This window comes from Neoarius graeffei, chromosome 15 (assembly GCF_027579695.1).
Source record: "Neoarius graeffei isolate fNeoGra1 chromosome 15, fNeoGra1.pri, whole genome shotgun sequence".
NCBI lineage: Eukaryota > Metazoa > Chordata > Actinopteri > Siluriformes > Ariidae > Neoarius > Neoarius graeffei.
The window spans coordinates 21,498,076-21,523,583 of record NC_083583.1 but is presented as its reverse complement, the minus strand read 5'-3'; the positions used below and the strand labels follow the sequence as shown (position 1 = coordinate 21,523,583).

General features: G+C 45.8%; 1 protein-coding gene across 2 annotated transcripts in view; it reads left to right on the top strand.

Moving 5' to 3' along the window:
- Positions 1-358: 358 nt before the first annotated feature.
- The window catches only part of LOC132899251 (mitofusin-1-like), a 55,176-nt gene continuing 30,026 nt past the window's right edge, over positions 359-25,508 (top strand). For both annotated transcript variants that reach the window (XM_060940998.1, XM_060940999.1), the window contains exons 1-9: positions 359-450; positions 2,534-2,568; positions 2,654-2,776; positions 2,875-3,010; positions 3,110-3,272; positions 3,663-3,778; positions 3,918-4,026; positions 7,236-7,343; positions 7,461-7,614. In XM_060940998.1, coding sequence (XP_060796981.1) covers positions 2,662-2,776; positions 2,875-3,010; positions 3,110-3,272; positions 3,663-3,778; positions 3,918-4,026; positions 7,236-7,343; positions 7,461-7,614 — 901 coding nt within the window. In that variant the 5' untranslated portion in view covers positions 359-450; positions 2,534-2,568; positions 2,654-2,661. The remainder of the gene's footprint in view (positions 451-2,533; positions 2,569-2,653; positions 2,777-2,874; positions 3,011-3,109; positions 3,273-3,662; positions 3,779-3,917; positions 4,027-7,235; positions 7,344-7,460; positions 7,615-25,508) is intronic.

Here is a 25,508-nt window from a genome sequence, read left to right as displayed (position 1 = left end):
ATCCAGGGTGTACATGTATTCCCGACTTATCCAATGTTCCTCAGATAGACTCTGGATCTACAGCGACACTGCCCAGGATGAAATGGCTATCCAAGATGAATGAATGAATGAAATATACAGTATGATTATAGAGAAATGTTGTGATGTGTTTGAAAATGTCCTGAGTAGGGAGGATGGTAGATTTGTCAGAAGCATGAAGTGGAAGAAAAACTCAAATAAAGCATACAGACACTTAAAAAGCAGACTTAAGCACAGTAACACAAGAAGGTGCTTTGTTCATTTCCACTTCTGAGGCACACTTGGTGTTCATAAATCAGTGGTGTGTTTTCAGTAAAGACATCCAGACTTTTACTTTGGAAACAGCTCTGCATGTTGTGTGTGTCAAATATTTTCCTCTAGCTGGCACTAGCATGGCCAGTCCAAAGGAAGATATGATCAGTCGCAGATTCGGTAAGCAACTGATTACATTCGACATATTTTTGAGCGTTATACACTGTCTTTTGTCATTTGCTAAGTAATCTGAGGTAAAAATAAAAAAAGACACTGAACGCGTGAACCAGTTAGCTTGTTAGCATCCTGCATTGCTTGCCTTTAGTCGACTTAGGTCACTTAGTTGTAGCTGTAATTATCGTAGTTGTTTTGTTTAGCTATCTAAAAGCGAATATTAACTTATTTTAATATAAGAAAATAATTTAAATAATTACTTGGGTTTTTTTTTTGTATTTAAAAAAACAACTATGGGCTAGCCTGTGTAGCTAGCAAGGTAGCTAAACTAAATGTTCGATAATGAGGTAAATCAAGTAAATATAAACGTCAAACACACTTTTATTACCATATATATATATATATTCAGATTAAGTGTTAAAACGTTATCAGTGGAGACTGGGGGGGAAAAAATCCCTGTAACAACTATTTTTCTTTCCTTATCCAGACTCATTGAATAACCTTTCTAGGCTGAGGCTGTTAATGATTGAGACAAACATTACAGATAACTGAAGGGCAAAACACTGTTGTGGTTTCTGCTGATTTTTTAAATAAAAACAAATTAATTTCAACTTTTACACGTCGTTTTTGTTTGTCATACGATATTAGAGCAAACGGTGACAGCTAGTGATTTGAACAATAAATGGTCCCTTGTCATTCAGATTCTTATAAATGGAATAACGATTGAAATGTAGGTGGAATGACATGCTTTCAGCTCATGAAATGGAATGACATTGTTTCTAAGTGGAATGACATACTTTTAGGTTATGTTATCAGTGATATTACCTTTTACAAATGGAATGACAGTGTTTCCAGGTGGAATGACATACTTTAAGCTAATGTTATCAGTGATATCCCCTTTTACAAATAGAATGACAGTGTTTTTAGGTGGAATGACATACTTTGAGGCAGTGTTATCAGTGATATCACCTATAACCTAACCCTAGAAACAATGTCATTCCATTTGTTAATTTGATATCACTGATAACATTGCCTCAAAGTATGTCATTCCACCTAGAAACCTTATCATTCCATTTGTAAAAGGTGATATCACTGACAACATTAGCTCAAAGTAAGTCAATACATATAGAAACCCTGTCATTCCATTTGTAAAAGCTGATATCCCACCAAGCACCCACTTATCTTATCCTAGGGAGGTCTAAAACTAAAGATTTCAATCGTTATTCCATTTGTAAGAATCTGAATGACAAGGGACCATTTATTGTTCAAATCACTACCTGTTATTCGTCATTCCATTTCATGCGTCATTCACTTTAGGGAGTTCTGTTTCAGTTTCGATTAGAGTTGGCCCATATAGCAAAAAAAAAAAAAATCACGATACTTTGACGTGATACTATATTTATCACGATATTTAATTTTTCCAAATGTTTGCTCACCAGGTCCCAAAAACAAAAATCATTAAAAAGTTTTTTTTTTTACACTTAATGATAATTAAATGGTTAAAATGATTTTAACATCTATAAATGTAGAAAGAAAGAAGAAACCTTTATTTGTCACATGCACACTTCACTTCAAGCACAGTGAAATTCATCCTCTGCATTTAACCCATCTGAAGCAGTGAACACACACACAGCCACACCAGAGCGCCCAGGGAGCAGTCAGGGGTTCGGTACCTTGCTGAAGGGCACTTCAGCCCAAGGCCGCCCCACGTTAACCTAACTGCATGTCTTTGGACTGTGGGGGAAACCGGAGCACCCGGAGGAAACCCACGCAGACACGGGGAGAACATGCAAACTCCACACAGAAAGGCCCTCGCTGGCCGCTGGGTTCGAACCCGGAACCTTCTTGCTGTGAGGCGACCGTGCTAACCACTACACCACCGTGCCGCCAAATGTAAAAATAATATGCAGAAAATATATTTTCTGCAGTCTGCAAAGGAAAAAAAAGGCAACACTAAATCACTTTCTTTTCCCAAGCAGGTAAAAAAGAATAACTATAATTTGCAAAACAGGCAATCGAAAATAGGATTTAGGAAATAAACCTGTATGAACGAAAAGTCAGTGAATTTAAATATTGTGTTTTTCTGCAGGTTTGGCACATTTTCCTTGTTTAAAGATTGTAAAGGTAAGGGGAAAAGGAAAATAACAACTTGCTATCAGAAAAATGATTAGTGGTGAAATTTGAGCCCGGAATGTTGTCCTACTTACAGATAAAGACATGGACCACGAGGAACGCTCTCCTCTCAAAGACTTTGTACTGGCCAAAAAGAAGATTGGTGAAGTTTTTGAGCAGCTGCTTAATTACGCCCAGGACAGTTCACAGTTTGTTAAAGGTGAAATTAAATGAATCTTTTTTTTTTTTTTTTTTTTGAGTGAAACAAGTATTTTTGTTGGTGTGATTTTTCTGATTCTCTGTCTGCTTGTCTATCAGATACATGTTATAATGAATCATTAGAGCACATTGCAAATAGACATCAGTTGGAGGTGACAGAGGCATACATCAGCAAACTAACAGTTATCAAAGAGGTGTTGGCTCGCAGACATATGAAGGTGGCCTTTTTTGGCAGGTGACTTCTGTTTCCTTCTGAAGCAAATAATTTGCTGAATTGTAACCTGAGGCTGGATTTGTATGAATGATTTTCTAATGGTTTGTTATATTTAACCAGAACAAGCAATGGAAAGAGCACAGTTATCAATGCCATGCTGCACGACCGGGTGATGCCCAGTGGCATCGGCCACACAACTAACTGCTTTTTGAGCGTTGAAGGCACTGATGAAGATAGGGCTTATCTGAAAACTGAGGGATCAGAGGAAGAGAAGAGCATCAAAGTGAGAGCCAGCTCGACAAGACTTATTAAACTACAACAGTCAGGTGACATTATGGAATTGGATTGTAGATTGTTTCTGTAAGGGAAAAAAACTTTGGGGTGTGTGCTGTAATAGGAAAATAATTAATCATATAATCACTCAGAATGATAAATGACAGGGTGGTGTGATGCAGCATGACATGAAGTGGAGTTTCTGTTACCACCCTGTTATCAAATTGATTATTTTTCTATAACAGCATGTCTTGAAATGTTTCTCTCTCACTCGTATTACAGCAATTTGCCAATGCAAGCACTCTTTATACTGTATTTGCTAAAAAACATCATGCATGTTTTACGTTTATAGCGACATTTTATAATTGTTAATGTCATGCTTTGACCTGTATTTTCACAGACTGTCAATCAGCTGGCTCGTGCACTGCATAGTCTTGATGCTGGCTGTTTGGTTAAGGTCTTCTGGCCCAAAGCAAAGTGCGCACTTCTCAGGGATGACCTAGTACTCATGGACAGGTATTGATTTATATGACAAATGTCTTTTTTTAAAATGGGCATTGTTGTATGTCTGTACATTGATACATGTGCATGCCTTTCTTGTGTATTACCATTAAAATAAATAAGTAGCTTAGGTGATCGTGTTTTGTATCCACAGTCCCGGGACTGACGTCACCACAGAGTTGGACAGCTGTATCGACAAGTTCTGTCTGGATGCTGATGTGTTTGTGCTGGTGGCTAACCCTAAGTCTACGCTAATGAACACAGTGAGAAGCTACTACAGTGCATCTTATTAACATTTCAAAACTGTTGTTTTTCATAGCCTATTTAAATTGCAAAATAACACAGAGATTTGAAAATTTTTAAATTGGTTATACTGGGTGTCTCCTAATTCAATGGAAGTCATTACACAGTCAACTCATGTGGTATGTAGAGTCACAGGTTTGCCTAAGCTTGATCAAGGCACCAAATAAGTGAAGATGTGTTTCCACTTGGTAGAGTGGAGGAGTGGCATGTTGCTGAGCTTTGTGATTGGTTGTGTACTGGAGAGCAGATGCTCATTCCCGGCTCTGTTTAGATCAAATGAAGTATGCATGGCATGCAGAGGCTACTGAGGCACTTATGAGCTTGGAGCAGAGCTGCAGCGTCTATTTGACTTTTATATATAATATTATTTATATTCTATCAGTGAGCAAAATGAATTTCTGCTTAAACAGTAGATATTTACAAAGTCCTCTACGTATCCAATTTATTTAAACAGCTTGCTTTGATCCAACACAATAAAGCATGAACACACATAATAATCAGCAGCACATAAAAATAGTTAGAACCAGTCAGAATTATAATGTATGAATCAGTAAAAGGTGGGGGAAAACTGGAGATTGAAATTGGAAAACTCTAACAATTATATAGAAATCTGGTCAGAAGTCCTGCCCTAAAACATCTTAAAGCTAGACAGCCTTTCATCTCATCTCATCTCATCTCCTCTAGCCGCTTTATCCTTCTACAGGGTCGCAGGCAAGCTGGAGCCTATCCCAGCTGACTACGGGCGAAAGGCGGGGTACACCCTGGACAAGTCGCCAGGTCATCACAGGGCTGACACATAGACACAGACAACCATTCACACTCACATTCACACCTACGGTCAATTTAGAGTCACCAGTTAACCTAACCTGCATGTCTTTGGACTGTGGGGGAAACCGGAGCACCCGGAGGAAACCCACGCGGACACGGGGAGAACATGCAAACTCCACACAGAAAGGCCCTCGCCGGCCCCGGGGCTCGAACCCAGGACCTTCTTGCTGTGAGGCGACAGCGCTAACCACTACACCACCGTGCCGCCCTAGACAGCCTTTCAATTTTATAAAATCGGTGAAATTTTGTTCTCTCTGAAATTTGGTCATTGTGATATGTTTATTTTAGTGCTGTCAAGCGATTAAAATATTTAATCGCGATTAATGTCGCGACAGTCATAGTTAACTCGCGATTAATCGCAATTTAATCGCACATTTTTGTCACATAAAAAACCATTGTAATTCTCTTATCAGCATAAAGTGAATGGGCTTGCCTTGTACCAATGTTTTTTTTTTTTTTTTATTGCAAAGCATAACACGTCTTGACACAGCCACTGCAAAGTGAAACCTAAGCCGAGCACCGGCGCGGGACTAGCAAGAGAACCATGAGTGAAATGATCTACTGTTTGAGTTAGTCTACAACTCTAATCAGAGAGATAGGTTAGACAGTGACGGTAGGCTTGACATGCTTGATTATAATATAAAGTACACTATTATATTAAGTTTAAGTTGTTCGTTGATAAATATTGCATTGAATCTGATCTTTACTGTTTCAGCTCACTTAACACATTTTGTACTTTTACACTTTCTGCCTGTTGATGCGTCGCGCTGTCCAATCAGAGGCGGCCAAATTTGCATATTACAGGAAGGATTTCTGGGATAGCATTGAGTTTACAGTTCAGAGGGATCTGGCTTCTTTAGACGCTGTCTTCTTAAAACTGAATAAATATTTAAAAAGAGCCAAATTAGCCAGTCTTTTGAACGGCTCTTTTCAAAGAACGGATCACAAAGATGCGGATCCCATCAAAGAGCCATAAATCCCATCTCTACTAGCGCGCCCTGCCCGCGCTGGTTCTTTGGGGGGGGGCAGAGGACTCTGGCTGTGTGGGGCGTGGCATTACAGTCTAGCTGCTGGTTTTCTAAGCAAAGTCTTTGTTCCAAGTTCCTGGCAGTTTCAAAAGCTAATGAAAAACCTACATCATGTCACAGAGCGTTAATCTCGCGATAAAAAAATTATCGCCGTTAAAATTGAGTCAAGTTAACGCGTTAATAACGCGACATTTTTGACAGCACTAGTTTATTTCTGTAATATCTAAAAAAAAAAGGAGAAAAATGTGGCTGGGAAGTTATTTAACTTGAGGGGATTGGCTAGCAAATAATATGCATGAAATTGCTCGCTTCAAGCAGACAGAAGAAGTCCGTGTGCGCATGCGCAGGTTTACCTTCTTCTTCTTCTTCTTTTGGGTTTTACAGCAGCTGGCATCCACAGTGTTGCATTACCGTCATCTACAGGTTTACCTTGACCGTGCACTGACAGTTCCATCATTCTGTCGCTAAACGAACAGCTGATCACACCGAGGTGCTTGCTGACCGCCGATATTTATTAGTTTGGTCCTGCGTTTCCTTTCCTTCGCGACATAACGTCTTTTCTTCTCGCTTTCCGTTACTGTAGTCGGTCTTTCACGTTTCATTCGCACACTCACATCTGCCATTCTTCTTCTCTCCCGTTTCAAATTTGTGTCCCACAATGCCTTGTGCGAATGGGGAAAGCCCACCACGTGATGCATGACATAGTATCTTGAATTGGGTCATAGTGAAGCAGGAAAAAATAGCGGGGAATTTAGGGCCACATGGTCCTAAATTCATTATTTGTTCCATTAAAAAAAAAACCTAATAAAACTGGAAGTCTGTGATTCAAATTCAGTAGCTTTCGGTCCACTAGACAAAAATAATTGGATATCAGGGAAAATTCTTTTCATGACCTACACTTGAAAAATCTGAATGGCAGTTTACCTTTAATGACTTTAGAGGGAGACATTTCATAGATGTTTAATACCAACTAATTGGCTTGTGTATCAGTCTGGAAGTAAATTAGTAAATATTTTGGTTCTTTGGCAAATTTGTCCTGAATTCAGAAAGCCAGTAAGATCTTGTTTAATTTCATGTACTAGGCCTGCATGGTAAAAAGATGACCTGTTTATTTTGTGAATAACCGTTTAGGTTGTGTTTTATTGTTCAGTCATGAAACACTTCCGCTCAGATAAGACAGGATGCACAGGCGTCCCTTTTGTTGCATGTGTGTGTGTGGATTGTTGGAGAATGGAGTTTTTCCTCAGCTGAGTTGCTACCATGTTACCAGAGTTTAAGTGTTCTGACCTTCCTTTGTGCTTTCTTCCTCAAAGGAGAAACAATTCTTCCACAAAGTAAACGAACGCCTTTCAAAGCCCAACATTTTCATCCTGAATAATCGCTGGGACGCTTCCGCCTCTGAACCAGAATACATGGAGGATGTGAGTGCCTTATTTGTTTTTTTTTTTATCACAAATTTCCCATATATTGTCCTTTTTTCATAGTCTCTTTATTTTGCGAGATTACATGACTGATTTTACAACTGCCTTCTACTTTAGGTACGTAAGCAGCACATGGACCGGTGTGTGAACTTCCTGGTGGAGGAACTTGGGGTGGTGGATCGCCAACAGGCTCCAAACCATATCTTCTTCGTGTCTGCCAAGGAGGTGCTGAACTCCAGAATGCAGCGGGCGCAGGGTATGCCAGAGTCTGGTAAGCAGGTCACGCTCAGGGTACATGGCACTTTAGCTGCCTACTTCTGCCAGCATGTCATACGTGGTTACTCCGGTGTTGACCGTGCTTAGTAACAGCCACAGTGTACCCACATACTCATGAGAAGTTGAACGATGACTTCCTTATTCATTTATTTATTTATTTAGCAGATGATTTTATCTCTGTTGTATGACTTGTGAACAGCAGTCACAAACATATTAAGCACAGGATGATCCTGTTATCAAAGAATGGGGAAATTGATAAAGGAAAAAAAAACCTATTCATGCATGTATTTAACAACCAGCCAGAAACCAAGACACATCTAAACCCACATGACGTTGACTCTCAGGGCCTTTATTGGAGGTGAGCGAGGATGTGTGAAGTACACCATAAAAATCAGCAATTAATGTATATTGCAGTGAATTTTGTAATATTTCATTGCAATAAATAGATCATTGAATAATAAATCATAACATGATCACATAAATTGAATTCTTTTTTTCTTTGTGAGCCTTTGAAAGGCTATAATCTACAGTTTTTTTAATGTATTATATTTTATTATTAACTGCATCTATTCTCTAATCTGATTATGATCATGACTCAGTTTAATATATTTATTTTTGTTTCATAATGATGACAAATCTATATTCATTCATACCACAACTTATTTTCTAGCAATAAAGAAGAAATCATACAGTATGTGCATTTCACAATTTAGAGTTAATCATTATATCAAAGGCTGATTAACACAATTTAAGCCCTGTTTACATTTAGTTTTAGAATGCGTCTTAGGTGATTGGATCACAAGTGGATCACGCTAAATACAAGTGTAAACGATCACCAAGGCATGTTGTGATCCGATCATTCAAACCACTTGCCGAGGTGGTCTGGAAGGGGGTGGAGAGCAAGAAAATAATGACGATATGTTGCAAGTTTTATGTTTTTAACATAACTGTGCATGGAGCCCTTTGACCTTTTAGCAGAAGTGATGTAGGTAGTAACGAAATCTGAACACAAGTGATCAGCTGGACACCTTTGAGATGCATGATACACACAGGTGTAAACGGCGATGTGTCTTGGCTGTCCACTTGTGATCCGATCATCTAAGACCCATTTTAAAACGAGGGTTATGTATATAACCGCGGTTCTATGAGTTTCGGATGACCGCCAGAGGCGGTGCTTTCAGCACATGGATATCCATCACACGAACGTGCAGGTCGAGTAATAGTAACAACAAAGTCACGTGTGACCTGGGTGACGTCACCCCGTGACCCCGGCATAAAAGACCGGTAAACCCAGGAAGTGACCTCTTGGCAAATCTTCTCGTGTACACTCCGAGTGACTGCCAAGCTCTGGCGGTCATCCGAAACTCATAGAACCGCGGTTATATACATAACCCTCGTTCTATTTCGTTTCTACTGACCGCCAGAGGCGGTGCTTTCAGCACATGGATGACTAATACCAACCAGGTCATGAGGAGTACCTACCCGTACCCAGTGCTGCTGCGACGGGCCTGGAATGACAGCCGTCGCCACAGGATTATGTGGGACGACATTAAGACGGTAAAACCTGGTGAAGGTGCAGCTGGAAGCCCAGGAGGCTGCGCTGCATATGTCTGAAAGGGGCACGCCCTTCAGTGATGCCCATGAGGCTACCACGCCCCGTGCAGAGTGCGCCCTGGCAGCCGGAGGAATCGGGAAGCCACTGTGCCTGTAGGCATGTAATATGGCCTCGACTATCCACTTGGATAGCCTCTGCTTGGAGAGCGCCAGACCCCTCGACGGTCCTGTGTGGCACAGAAACAGGGCGTCACTCCTACGGAAGCCCTCTGTACGCGACACGTACACCCTGAGGGCGCGAACTGGGCACAAGTTCCGACCTCTCACCATGGCCCGCCTCGAACGCCGTAAGGCTAAGGGGCTGGTTGACGAAGGTAGCAGAGAGGGTCTTTGGGAGGAAAGAGGGGTTAGGCCACAGGGTGACCCCACTGTCGCCGGAGTGCCACTGCAGGCACTCCCCACTGACTGACAGCGCGTGTAGTTCCCCGACGCGCCTCATCGATGTAATGGCCAGAAGAAAAGCAGTCTTCAGGAAGAGCCATGAAATGTCTGCCGTGAGCAGGGGCTCAGAACGGTGCGTCGCAGAGAGCCTGCAGCACCAATGAAGGTCCCATGTGGGTACCCGGCTCCGTCGGGGGGGTCTCAACCGGAGAGCACCCTTCAAGAAACGTGCCACCAAGGCGTGGGACCCCACGGTCCTTCCCCCAACTCTGGCATGCTGAGCAGAGATGGCAGCTGCATAGACCTTGATGGTGGCAGGGATAAGACCCTTATCAAAGCAGAGACTGGCGGAACAGTCAAATGGTCGGCAGGGGGCAGCATGTAGGCTCCTCCCCCCGAGTTAAGCACCAGTTGGAGAAAAGCCTCCATCTGTTGGCATAGAGGGCATTGGTGGGGGGTGCCCGAGAGCTTGCAATGGTATTGACCACTGCCGGCTCACAAGGACCTCGCAGGGGGTCCGGCCCTTCAGCGGCCATACCCAGAGCTGCAGACGGGCTGGATCCGGGTGCCAGATCTGCCCTCCCAGCTGTGATAGCAGGTCAGTCCCCACTGGCAGGCACCAGGGGTCGCCGTTCAGAAGTTGCAGCAACTTGGGAACCACACTCTGCCCGGCCACCGGGGGGGGCGACAAGCAGCAGCCCGTGGTGGTCCATCGCAACCCTGTGTAGGGTTGGCACGATCAGCAGCAGAGGGGGGGAGGCATACAGCAGTTGCCTCGGCCAAGCATGCGCCAGCGCATCCTGGCCCAGGGGACTGGGGCCATGGAGGCTGAACCACAGAGGGCAGTATGTCGACTCCTGGCAGGCAAAGAGGTCCACCTCTGCCCTGCCAAAACGTTCCCAGATGGCGAGAACCACCGCTGGATTGAATCTCTATTCCCCGGGATCGGGGTCCTGGCGGGACAGCAGATCTGCTGCCCTGTTGGCAGTGCCTGGCAAGTACATGGCACACAGGCTCAAGAGATGTCGATGGGCCCACCGCAGAAGTTGGCCAACCACTTCCAAGCACTGGAGGGACTTTGTGCCTCCCTGGTGGTTGATGTGGTACACTACCGTAGCGTTGTCCGTCCGCACCAGAACGTGTCTGCCGGTCAGGCCTAAGAGGAAGTGCTGTAGGCCGAGGAACACAGCCCGTAGCTCCAGCACGTTGATGTGCTGCGCCCGTGCAGCACCGGGTGGAGGTGGAGACCGTTGAACCACCTCTGAAGCGGCATAAGTCCAGAAGTCCCAGCGGGACCAGAGAGGAGGCTGCCGTAAGCATGCCCAGCAGGCGCTGAAAGGTCTTCAGGGCGAGTGACCTACCCCGTCCGAAGCAGCCAAGCAGTAGGCGGATGTTGTGGATCCTGGTCTGGGAGGGAGTTACCATCAACGACCTCGAATCCAGGTGCATGCCCAAGAAAGTAGTCTCCCGGCTGGGCACCAGCGAGCTCTTCTTGTAATTCACCCTGAGCCCCAGCTCTACGACATGCGAGAGCACAGTCGCGATGTTGGTGCGGGCCTGAGCTGCTGACCGTGAACAGACAAGCCAGTCGTCCAGGTAGGGCAGGACACGCAAACCCCTTGCCTGAAGTAGTGCCGATGCCGCTGCCGCACATCCGGTGAACACACGGGGTGCCAGCGGTATCCCAAAGGGCAGAACATTGAACTCGAAAGCCTGGCCCTCGAAGGCAAACCGCAGGAACTGCCTGTGGTGTGGCACAATGGGAGCATGGAAGTAGGCGTCTTTCAGGTCGAAGGTGACAAACCAGTCGCCCGCCTGGATGTGGTGTAAGACATCCACTGTACGCAGCATGCGGAACCTCATGGTCCTCAAGTGGGAATTGAGGGACCTCAGGTCGAGGATCGGGCGGATACCGCCATCCTTCGGAACCCGAAAATACCTGGAGTAGAACCCACCTTGCTGTCTCTGCCTGTCGATGGGAGAGACTGCTCCTTTCTCCAGGAGGGTGGCAATTCCCTGCCGGGGGACGAGGGACTTCCCCGGATGGCTCACGGTGGTGTTTGACCCCATGAAACGTGGTGGACGGCGGCAGAAATGGATGCGGTAACCCTCGGTGAGGGTCACCAGCACCCAGGGGTCAACGCTCTCCAGCTTTGGAGCTGTTCGCTGGAAAAGTGGCCGACCGCCGGCGCGCTGATATCAGCGCCATCCAGAGCGCCCCCGTCGGTCACCATGGGGGCGACGAGGAGTGGACTGGGTGTAGGGGGCGGCACCGCGGGTCCTGGAGGTGGTGGGGTGGCGAAAGTCATCAACCCGTCTGGTCTCCTGGCGGGTGCGTGGCCGAGACAGAGTCGGTGTGGGCCCCCTGAAGGACTGGGCAGCATTGCCATGGTGGTGGGCCTGGCGGGGGCCAGCGAACTGCTGTTACGCCTAGATGACCTGGGCACTCCGATCCAAGGCTTGCTGAGTGGCTTCGCCAAACAGCTCCCCGGGGACAACAGGGAGAGAGTGCAGCACACGCCGGTCGGGCTCGGCCAGAGGGGACTGTGCCCGCCATATCTGCTGGCGGCCGAGGGTGAGATACGACATCAGCCGGCCCAGTTCCCGCGACGAGTAGGCAAAGGCCTGGAGCCGCGTCACACAGCTCCCGTGATGCCGCGCTCGTCCCCTCCAGCGTCTGGGGGTCCATGACACCTGGCTGGCAGAAGGGAACTTAAATAGGGCGAGAACGCTCCAAGTAAGTAGCCCAAAATAAACTATCAGGCGGAAATAGAAAATAAACGACCGGGCGAACACACCCGTGGTCGGGAATATTAACAAGGATGGCGCCGTGCGCTACAGAACTGATAAACAGCGGCGAGAAACACCGCTTTAATTTAAATGAATGAAGACCGCTTACCTGAGCGATAACAAACCGGCCTCCAGCAGCGAGGACACGCCTCGGAGGGCTAGTCAGCTAACTCCACCGAGCGAGAGCACTCAGCTTAACGGAGTAACAAACAATACGAATATAACACACAAGACAGCCGGCCCGTGAGCAGGCCGGACCATAGGTAGGGGTGTCCTGCATTGCCGCCAGGGCCCTGCAGCGGGAACACTGCCCCCTGTGGCGGAGGCTGAAGATTCGCCAGCAGGGCCTTCATCTCCTCCAGCTCTGTGGACATCACCTCCACCTTCTGAGCCAAATCGCCCGAGCGCTTCTTTTTCGCCTTAAAAGCGAAGACGTGTGGGGGAACCCACGGCGCTTGCTGGGCCCCGCTGCTGCAGCCGACACCGTGTCCTGTCCCCCCGAGGCCCGGGGGATGTCAGACGGAGAATCCAGCCGAGCCAGCCCGGCGGTCCGCGCAGCCACGCCCAGGCACATGCAGTCTGCGCAGGCCATGTCCGTCAGCCCCTGCCGCAGGTGATCAATACCCAGGCATGAGGGGCACTCGCGGTGGCCGTCCTCCGGTTCGAGGGGGACCGGCAGTTGGCGCAGCGAGAGAGAGGTCCATGACGCCTGGCTGGCAGAAGGGAACTTAAAAAATAGGGCGAGAACACCCCAAGTAAGCAGCCCAAAATAAACAATCAGGCGGTAATGAAAAACGACCGGGCGAACACACCCGTGGTCGGGAATATTAACAAGGATAGGCGCCGTGCGCCACAGCACTGATAAGCAGCGGCGAGAAACACCGTTTAATTTAGATGAATGAAAACCGCTTACCTGGGCGACAACAAGCCAGCCTCCAGCGGCGAGGACACCGCCCCGGAGGGCTAGTCAGCTAACTCCACCGAGCGAGAGCGCTCAGCTTAACGGAGTAACAATACGAATACAACACACAAGACCGCCGGCCTGTGAGCAGGCCGGAGACAAGGCTACACAAAATAAGGCGGTTAATAATATTAACAAAGATAGGCGCAGTGCGCCACAGAACTGATAAACAGCGGCGAGGAACACCGCTTTAAATTAAATAAATGAAAACCGCTTACCTGAATGAGGACAAGCCGGCCTCCAGCGGTGAGGACACCGCCCCGGAGGACTAATCAGCTAACTCCACCGAGCGAGAGCGCTCAGCTTAACGGAGTAATAAATCAATACGAATACAACACACAAGACAGCCGGCCTGTGAACAGGCCGGTGGCGAGGCTACACAAAACAAGGTGGTTAATAATATTAACAAGGGTAGGCGCCGAGCGCCGCAAAACTGATAAACAGCGGCGAGAGGAACGCCGCTTTAATTTAAATAATGAAACCCGCTTACCTGAAGCGAAAACAAGCCGGCCTCCAGCGGTGAGGACACCGCCCCGGAGGGCTAATCAGCTAACTCCACCGAGCGAGAGCGCTCAGCTTACGGAGTAATAAATCAATACGAATATAACGACAAGAGTTGGTGGACTTAGCGCAGTTTCTTGGAGGGTGCATAAGCACAGCCCCAACCCTACGGGTAACGAAACTACCTCAGCGCTTTGTCCAAATTTCAACCCAACTCGCAACCTGCAAACGCGAGAAGATGTAAGAGGTCACTTCCTGGGTTTACCGGTCTTTTATGCCGGGGTCACGGGGTGACGTCACCCAGGTCACACGTGACTTTGTTGTTACTATTACTCGACCTGCACGTTCGTGTGATGGATATCCATGTGCTGAAAGCACCGCCTCTGGCGGTCAGTAGAAACAAAATAGAACCAAATGTAAACATGGCCTTAGACATATTTCAGAATAATTTTTAAACACATTAGATATGCTTTGCGGGGGCGGCACGGTGGTGTAGTGGTTAGCGCTGTGGCCTCACAGCAAGAAGGTCCGGGTTCGAGCCCCGTGGCCGACGAGGGCCTTTCTGTGTGGAGTTTGCATGTTCTCCCCGTGCCCGCGTGGGTTTCCTCCGGGTGCTCCGGTTTCCCCCACAGTCCAAAGACATGCAGGTTAGGTTAACTGGTGACTCTAAATTGACCGTAGGTGTGAATGTGAGTGTGAATGGTTGTGTGTGTCTATGTGTCAGCCCTGTGATGACCTGGCGACTTGTCCAGGGTGTACCCCGCCTTTCGCCCGTAGTCAGCTGGGATAGGCTCCAGCTTGCCTGCGACCCTGTAGAAGGATAAAGCGGCTAGAGATAATGAGATGAGATGAGATTTTAGGCCATGTTTCAATCTAGACACACCTTAAAACACAAGTTCACTTACTCTGTTGTATTTATTTTATGTTCTCTTTCTGTTCTCTTTCTGTTTAAGTCCATAAAGATGCATTAAATTCCCAAAGCACTTTTAGCCATGAATATCTGCGTGCCAGTGGAGGATCGGCGACACCCTGTCCCTGATTTGACCTAAACTTTTCATACGTCAGTTGTAGGTATCATGCCGCCATCTTGTGTCTAAGAACTACACTTCCGCGTTGACAACGTCACGCCTGGGCGGGATCACGTACATCATTCCTCAGGTTTCACATAAGAGACTTGGAAACTCCATTTTTCTTTGTCTCTGGTGTCTGAACTGAGCGGAGGACAGACCATAGAGGGACGCTCACCATCGGACCGTACGAAACCACGACTCTTTCCTGCAAGAGACACGTTTTAGAACGTTCTCCTCCTTCTGTCCACCCTTGATCACGGTGGACTCCAGGAAACACGCGCGTTTTTAACTCAAGTGAGTTATAAACCGGTTTTGTCAGTTATTTCTTTCAGTACGTACTAGACTGCAACCAAAAGGCAGTTTTATTGGTGTTGGGAGCGGCTGGACCGTCCTAACCTGTCTGATCAGAACTTTCTTCTCACGAGCTACGAAGATCTTCAAAGGAAACTTCAGAGCAACCGCTCTCTCTCTCTCTCTCTCTCTCCGAAGCGCAATCTTCAGCCTGCCGGTCATTTCCACGGAAGAGACTCTGCTTTCTACAGAAGACGAAAGTTTGCAGTAAGGAAAGGCACTGGGCAAAATAATTAGTCTAGACAGTAATCAGGGGTGTAGTGGGCGTGGTACGCGGGGTTACGCCGTCCACCCACTTCTCCCGAGGTGAGATTCAAAAAAAAAAAAAAAACCTCATTCAATGGCCTGAGTTTATACGCTCTACAGTAAGTGACACGTGCCTTTGTGCTCATCATCAATGCCCCCCCCCCAATCGAACGTTACGTAAAACGTAGCGACGCAAAGTAGAATGCATTCTAAACGCAGCCGAGATATTATAATTATGTAAACGGTTGACTCCGCTATCTGTCGGTTTAATGCTTCATGATCTTTGAAGTTCTAATGCGATTTTTGCTCAGTATAGGCCTATGATTTTGAATAGCCTAATAATAACAGTAGGGTCTCTGTGTGCGTGTGTGTGATTTCCGGGCGTTCATGGTAGCAGCACCGAGAGGGCAACAGAACTGATATAATCGCCTGCCTGGTCATCCTTACGCGGATAATTTCACCACATACTGTATTTATATATATATATATATATATATATATATATATATATGACTTGAAATTCATAATCTTTGTGGCCTTCCTGTTTAGTGTTTTGTTGTACATTCAAAAATGTGAAATGACAATAAATTTAAAGAAATACTCAAGTCTTTAAGAAGGAGTGCATGGTAGGGCTTAACCCAATGGCTGCATGTCATGTATTTTGTATACGCAGGTGCCTCAATCGCGCCAGACTTAAGGCCTCTGTATGTTCGTGCGACAAGGCTTTCGCAGATAGCTTTTTGCAGACAGTTGTAATTTATTGTTGAGCGGGGATAATAGCCGTGCGCGATGTTATTCACCGGCACAACGCAAGGGGGCGCGAAGTCGCTAGGAGTCGTTGGTGGGTGTGGTTAGTGGAGTGTTTATCCTCCGGTTACTTATAATGACTAGAACTTTTTTTTTTTTTAATATAATGACTAGAACTGGAGTCGTATAGATGTACGTACTTCCTCAATCAACCGCTCTTCATGCTGCTCCATCTTCGCTCGTGTTTTTAAAAATGCCAGTCGTGAAAACAAACCAAACTGGGAAAGTAGGGAAGCGGAAGTGCGTGTACAGCGGATGTAGAGTGGACCAATCAGAGCCCTCTTGTCTGCAGCGCTGTCTGCGAGGCTTTGCGGTGGTCACAATTTTTGGGAGGTGCGCGCAGAGCGTCTGCGAAGGTGGGGGGCTACGCAGACACTGTCTGCGACGCTATCTGCGAGGACTGGGTTGTCAGCATAAATTGGCCTTTAATGCTTGATTTATTCGATTGGTGCCTTTTATAATAAATTTCAGCCCATTGCTGGTTTGTATGTGATGTGAGTGAGTGACGTGACTTTTTTTGAACTTCTGGACACATGCTGTAGCTGTTGCCACGGCAGTAAGTAGGCTAGTAAAAATATCGAATTCCGAATGCAGCTCGACTCAAATGAACATGAATCGAACATGAACAAAGGTGTTTGTGTATCATCATTTCCAATATTTTGGCTTCACCCCCGATAGTCCATGTTAAACCTATGCAAGGTTTATGTTGAGTTCCAGCAGCAGAGTGGTGCTGTCTACGACGATGCATTCGGAAGGAGAAGGCGAATTTGTTCCTCTTTAGCCATTTCGGCATATTTATTGGAGACAAAATAAACCGCGGCTTTTCGCCAGAACAGTTGGGCTGTACTGACAAACACGAATGAAAATTGCACACATAAAAATGTCTGAAAAAAAAGTGTCTTCTTGTGTTGTTAAAAGAACGTAACATTTATACAAATCATTCATACCAAACAAAGGCTACCGCTTCTGACATGATATCAAATCGATGACGTCACGAATCGCGTAGCCCCACTTTAAAAGTCTCCACTACACCACTGACAGTAATTAATTCACTAAGTGTGAAGCTATAGTCAGGAATAAGTGTGTACACTGATTTATTATTTTTGATTCTCTATTATTTGGTATTATTGATTTAAAATTGGTTAATCCATAAGTTTGTGCATGTCTTTTTATCCAACAACATGAGCTGCAGGGCTTGGGCAAATCCCTGCAGGGAACTATATTAACCGTTAACCTGCATACTGATCTAATCTATAACACTATGCAGACTGTAGACAAATTGGCTGGAAGAATCAAGAACGAGATCAAATATGTCAGAGAAATAAGGGATTTAATGCAAGACCTGCTTAGAGAAGTAGGTGACTCAATTAGTTCCCTGAGTAGTGGCAAGGTCCCATCGTATCTCACACCCCTTAGCTTGGTGGAGAATATACTACAATCCACTACTACTACTAGAGACGTGCATTCCTCGCAAATACACCTGGCATATAGTCTCGGCAGTGCTATTCCCATTTTTGTGAGTCCACAAGATTTCGAGATAAGTTTCATACTAAATCTACCCATCATTGAGAGAAACAACATATATAGACTCAAGTCTGTCCTCAGTGTAGGTTTCTGGAAGGACAATGTCCGTATACGCATACAAACACCACCCATGGTAGCATACCATGACGACAACCCCTCTGTCTATTTTATTCCCAACCTAGAGATGTGCACCTCCACTAAAGACATCCACTGGGTCTGCCCAAGCAACCCATTTATTAGAGACACTATGGATCGCCTGTGCGGTCTGAGGGCGAAAGCGCCCGAACAAAAGTGTGTAGGTCAAATGTCCGCAAAGGACGAGGATATGGAAACTAGAGTAGAAAGAGCTGGTAGTCGGTGGGTTGTTAACACCCCGAAAACTGAAATCTTGATGTCATACAACCAGCACCACACAGCCACAAGAATGAAAATCCCAAACCAAACGGTGTTCCTTAGTGTACCACAAGGAGCCACCATTCACATATGGCCCTTTTCCACTACCCTTTTTCAGCTCACTTCAGCCCGACACGGCTCGCGTTTCGACTACCTAAGAACAGCACGACTCAGCTCGCTTCAGCCCTGCTAAGCACCCAAAACTCGCACGGTTTTGGAGTAGGGCTGAAGCGAGCCAAACCGAGCTGAGTAGGCTGGGGGCGTGAGCAGACACTCCCCTGTGCACTGATTGGTGAGGAGTGTCCTCACATGCCCACACACGCCCCGCGAGCACGCTGGGATCTGTAAACACCGCAAACCTGGAAGAAGAATAATTACGAGAATTTCTGAAGCCTTATGCGCCTCGCCTCATCTATACGCTCTTGCGAGTATCTGTTGGCGTTGTCGGTGACAACAAGCCACAGCACCAAGACCAACAACACTAACGACTCCATGTCCTCCATGTTTATTGTTTACTATCCGGGTCGTGAGACTACCGCTTAAAAGATCACTGATGTCACTGTTTGCGCCACTTAACGACATCACGTGACGTCCACCCACTTTCGCTAACTCCACCCAATGTGTCCACCCACTTCCAGCCAGCACGGTTCAGCGCGGTTGTAGTCGAAATGCAACTCCAATAGCCCCGCTCAGCTTGACTCAGCCCAACTCAGCACGGCACGGTTCAGCCCGACTCAGCCGCGTTTGTAGTGGAAAAGCGGCAATAGGTGACATCACCCTACACCATCTTAGTACTGACGGGTACGATTCGGAGATTGAGATGATAGATGCATTCGAAGGTTATGATCTTGAGATCAGTAACACCCTCCAACAGCAATTGCTGGTTGAAGGGACCAAAACGGGGGAATTTAGTGTAGATCAGAATGGAATTTCAACCATAGTCTCCCAACTCCGATCAGAGGGTTACTTGACCTCAAATCTGCCCTAAGTCTGATTGTTTTGGGACTACTTCTCTGTGGCTGGGTCTTTTCTGCTGGTATCGCATGCGTGCTACACAAACGAATAGCGACGCTATATGCCAAGCTGGATAAAGGGGTCTGCGTTCCTGACAGCTTCGGCCATAGTAGTGCACGCTTTCTGGCCAAACCATCTGTTGCGGTTACTTTGCCAGAAGATTAGGTTTAACACCCTAAACACTAACACTTCTTTTCTCTACTCCACTTCCTCTCTTTTCTTGTTTTATTTTTTTTTTCTTCCTTTGAGTAGGAAATGAAGTATATATATGTAGTGTTCACTGAAATGAAGTATACATGTAACCTGTACTGAAATGAAGTATATATGTAGTCTTCACTGGAAAAATATGTAATGTTCACTGTTTGAACTCTGAGGTAACCCTAGTCTAGTTAGTGATTATATGCCCAAAGTGCCTATGGTGATTATATGCTCAAGTGCCTTGTAATGGAAATTTCTAATAAACACTTCAGAACGCTTAACAGTCGTCTTTTCAGTCATTTATTAAAGTAAATCATACAAAGGTATATAAGAAAGAAAGAAAATTAAAGCAGAACATCACCTCTAGTGATGTGAGAGTACACACGCGCTCTCTGAGTTGTGTTTTAGTGGCTGCTATCTATTATACTCTAAAGGCATTTGTTTACTGCTTGCATCTTCACGTGATTGGCTCAAGATTTTCTATGAAGCTCTGTTAGAGCGTGCACCTGGCGCGCGGGCGGATGCGTAGTTATGAGAACTCAGGCACCCCGCTTATCACCACCAAGGTCAGGAAAGGTGGTTACATCATGAGAAAATGCAAGCTAGGATGAACTCAAGCACCCTGCTCATTACCACCAAGGCCACAGAAAAGTGATTACAACATAGGAAAAAACATCTTTCTCAGTATAGGCCACTTGAGCTCAACACAGAAACACAGAGAATAATAATGTTCATCCATTAAAAATTCCCTCACATTCCCCCCTTTTTATCCTATAGGATAAATTGCTAAAAGGAAAGAAAAGAACTGTACACAGTTTCAGTGATAAGAGTTCTCAGAGAGATTCGACTTAACACGTCATTGAGTGTACAGGGATAACACTAAGGCTGTTTTTATAAGACATACACATCTTAAAAATAAATGCTAGCAAGCCATATACATGGATCAGGAATAATAGAACAGGAAACAATCATAATGAAAGTGTTTTAAGTCAGGACTAATTTCATGTCAACTGTGCTGATGTCATGGAACGGTGGGTTATAGTCTTCGTGTGGGTTTGGAGGCCAGTCAGGCAAGTCATCGGAGTCTATTTTCACCATCTGGTAACCGATATTTGTCAGCTGCCTCTGAAACACAGACATACAACATTGACAGAGAACAGGGAGCAAACATAACATCACAATCACTAAGCCCAGGACCAGTATGGTGGATAGAATTAGAGTCTTCCATCCACTAAACCAGCGCCACCAGCTGTCTCTATCTCCTCCATGTTCATCTGCTCGTAATTGTTCAGCAACCTTGCGCATCTTGTTCAGTGCCTCAGTGATGTTACCATGATTTCCGTCGTTTTCAGGAATGTACGTACAACAGTGTTCTATCATGACACACACTCCACCTTCCTTTGCCAAAAGGATGTCGAGGGCCATGCGATTCTGTGTCGTCATTAATCTGAGTGCGGTCAATTCAGTTCTCACGCTCTCCATGGCCTCTATGGTTGAATTCACAAACTGTGCCAGCCTATAATGCACCACCTCAAGTTCACTCCAGAGTTGTGTTATCCCGTACTGTGGAAACAGTGCCTGAAAGAATTTCTTCACCTTGGGTTGCAGCTGATGTTCTGGAGGAGGAAAATCATTGTCGACACTTCTGCGTCGTCTGCCACTCGTCTCAGGGGTTGCTATTATTAGGTGGGCATCTAATTGGATCAGGGCACACGTGCCTTTCCAATCTACCGGAAGAAAGTTATACACATAGTGACCACACTTCCACTGCCAGCCTGGGTAATAGAAGGTTGGACCCGCTAACTGAGTTAGATTCCCTCCTGGTCCTAAGTCACTTCCTGTTATCGCTTTTCTGCCTTGCTTGTACAGAGTGCCACTTCGTCCCGTGCAAGTCACATTTGGATTTGGGACTGAACCCTGCACAGTGCAAATGGTTGAACACCTAGTTTCCTTGACCTTCCCTACGAGGTTTGAGTTTGGATCACCCTTTCGCCCTGCGCATAAGGTATAATTTATCCCCTTTCCTAATTCATTTACACTAATTTCTACCCTTGGGTCGTCTCCCCCACCTTGATACGTGACACTACAGTCTTCTACATCATTGCAGACAGCTTCCATCACAGCTCGCCATGCTTGCGCAGTGTCTTCATCCGTTGTGTTGGCGATCTCGAACACGAATGGTTGTGTAACGGTGTGTGGCAGAGTTGAGCAAACTAGACAATTTGACCTGTTAGCTTGTTTAGCTGTAAAATTAGCATACTGGCAATACAAATTATGAGTTGGATGTCTCCCTCGTCTCGATTCTGTGTCAGTCTGGGTTCCCTGTATCGACCACCACACGAATCCTCCCATGAGCCCCATTAGGATCAAGATGCTCAGGCCCACGACTGGACCTAGTTTGCATCCTCATTTGTGTGAGTGCTACAGGGAGGACCTTTGTCCATCCTAGCCCTGTTTCTGCACAAGCTTTGCTTAGTTTATTTTTAAGTGACCCATTTTCCCCCTCTACTGCTCCCGCACTGGCAGGATGATAGGCACAATGTTGTTTCAGGTCTATCCCTAGGAATGCTCCTATTTTCTTTAGGGCTGCATTAACAAAGGGTGTTCCATTGTCACTTGGGATTTTGCTAGGTATACCCCACCTAGGAATTACATCTCTCAGGAGTGCTTTGACTACCGCCTCTGAGTCTTGTTTAGCTGTGGGGAATACTTCTACCCATTTTGAAAACATGTCAACTATTACCAGGCAGTACCTTTTCCCTTCACTAGGTGTCAGTTCAATAAAGTCCATTTGGAGGTGATCAAATGGTTTGTCTGGTATTGGGTGTGCTGCTTGAGTTAGTCTGATACCTTGACCTGCATTATGTTGTGCACATATCAAGCATTGCTTGCAAAATTTTGCAGCATAATTTGAAAACCCCTTTGTGAACCATCTCTTTGTTACTTCTGCTACCATCCCCCCTTTTGACACATGGGTGAGCCCATGTGCCAATTTTGCATGCCTCAATGAGGGCACAGAGCTCTGCAGCCTGCGCCGACAGGTTCGAGGGCAGACGTGAGGCCTTGAGGACCTCGTGATCTGAGACTACGGCAAAACCTACTTTGTTCTTTCCCGTCTCTGGGTCTCTGGAGGCTGAACCATCCACATAGAGAATCATGTCTGGATTTTCCAAAGGGTCGCTCTTTAAATCTGCCCTGGGGGAACAAAAATCGTTAGTGAGAGCAACACAGTCATGTGGCTCTCCATCGTCCTCTGTAGGGAGAAGAGAGGCAGGATTCAGAACAGTACAATGTTTCACAGTGATGTTAGGCACATCAAGTATGACTGTGTTATACTTCAGCCATCTCTGTGCTGACAAATGTGACGTCTTTTTCTCCAACAGAAGCAGGGAGACAGCATGTGGGACCAAAAGGGTGAGGTTAGAATACCCCACAATATTTCTGGAGGCAGTTACCGCCTTTTGAGCTGCAGCAACTGCACGCAGGCAAACAGGAAGTCCAGCCGCCACTGGATCCAGCCTGCTGGAGAAGTAAGCTACAGGTCTCAATCTATCCCCGTGTTTCTGCAAAAGAACAGAGGTCATAAAACCCTTCTTTTCATCTACAGTTTGAACAAATGGTTTATTGGGATCAGGCAGTCCCAGTGTGGGTGTGGTCTGCAGGGCGCCTTTTCGGGCCAGGAATGCTTCTTCAGCTTCTGGTGTCCATACGACAGGTGATGAAGCGGTGAGGGACGAACCGTGCACGAGCTCCCTCACTGGACTTTCCAGGATGGAATAATTCGGAATGAATGCTCTGCAATAGGAACACATACCCAAAAATGACAAAACTTGTTTCACAGTGATCGGCTTGGGAATTTTCTGAATAGCTGAGACTCTGTCCGCAGACAGCGTTTTTCCCTCCCCTGTGATATCATGCCCCAAGAAATGCACCTTCTGTTTTGCAAACTGTAATTTTGTGATGCTAGCCTTATGACCTTCCTTAGCGAGGTGTCGCAGTAGCATTATGGTGTCATCCTCACATTGAGCTTTAGTTGGGGCACAAATCATTAAATCGTCAACATACTGCAGCAAAGCTGATCTTGGTGACAAAGTTAACGAAGCGAGGCTGTCTCTGAGGCACTGGTTGTATATGGTTGGGGACTCACAGTAACCCTGGCACAAACGAGTGAAAGTGTATGGACGACCATCATACATAAAGGCAAACCAATACTGGCTGTCTTTATGTATAGGAATAGAAAAGAACGCATTTGCTAGATCCACCACTGAAAACCACTTACTGTCAGCGGGCACCTGGCCCAAAATGGTGTATGGGTTAGGGACGTCAGGTGCGCACGGAACAACCGCAGCATTGACTGCTTGCAGATCTTGGACAAACCTCCACTCATCGGGCTGAGACGATTTTCTTGCCTTCTTAACTGGAAAAATAGGAGTGCGCACTGGAGAGTCCGGGCAAGGGACAATTACACCTGCCTTCAGCAACGAATCAAAAGACTGGTTTTATACCTGCAATTGCTTCTGGTTTGAGTGGATACTGGGTCTGCCTAGGCCTGAAATCCGATTTGGGGGTGATCACCACTGGTTCAGCATTCTTTATTAGGCCCACATCATGTTTACCCTTTGCCCAAATGGAATTTGGAACTCCCGCCAATTTGGGGCGCACCTCTGCTGGAGTTATGCCTGTGGAAACAGAGACAAACAGGCCACTATGGCTGGGGTCCCCAGGACCCTGGTCATCAGTGGCTAGTATTACGCTGCGCTTAACATGCACACACACAGCCTGACTTTGCTTGTAGACCCCAAGCCTTTGACAAAACAACACACTAGGGTCCTCTGTTCGGGACCATTCATTGTCATTGGCTGCACACTTCTTGACCCACTTCCCCACGTCTTTCCAATGGGCGGCTCGCGGTTTTGCTAATGAGACATGGGGTATAGAATCAATGATGTCAAAGAAATCATGTTGGCAGCAGTCAACCTCAGAGTCCTCTGTTCTGAGACCGTGCATAACATGTTTGAGAACACTGCGATTAGCATTGATGCAGCTGTTTGGACAACGAGTAAAATGGACCTGCACAGCACAATAATGTTTAGACCAATATGTAGTTTTGCGGGTCAATCTTTCACGTGTGTGGGGGTCTGCAAACCAAGTCTTTTCAAACTCTACATCTTGCCCTTGGTGAACATGTGCTGTACAATGCAAATCTTCCTCTTTCATATAATCTGTGTCAACTGATGAGGTGTTCAAGCGTGAGAGCTGTACAAGGTGTTTTGGAGTTTGTGTGAGCTGATCTGAGCAGAGCCGCCAGACACAGGGCCGTAACCAGGATTTTTCAAATACCGAGGTCATAGTCCGGGAGCCATGGGGTCGGACCCGGAATTTTTGGTTAAAGTTTTTTTTTTTGCTTTATCTTATAGATTTGAGGTAGCTCTTCAAGATTTAAGAGGGTGCCCGGTGATATCCTTTGGGCAATTTAATATATTAACCCTTTAATGCCCTATATGCCCAAATAATGGAAGAAAATACAAAAAAAATAATATCAGTGTAAATACTGATATTAAATGCACCAAGTTGGCTGTATCTGATAGGTATTCACATTTTTCTCTATATTTGTCATTCAAATACATCAAATGTGGATTAATTAACCCTTTCATAACTTTTCCAAATTAGCGATTTTTATACAAGTATTACATAAACTCTACAGTTAATACAAAATAATGATCAATATCTATGTAAGAACTATACAGCATGCAAAAGAACTATATACAGCATGCACACACACACACACACACACTAATGACCAATAACTATGTAAAAGAACTATATACAGCATGTATACACTCACACCAGTGATCCACTATGTAAAAGAACTACAGCATGCAATAGAACTATATACAGCATGCATACACTCACACCAGTGATCCACTATGTAAAATAACTACCGTATATACAGCATGAAATAGAAATATATACAGCATGCATATACATTCACACCAGTGATCCACTATGTAAAAACTACTGTATATACAGCATGCAATA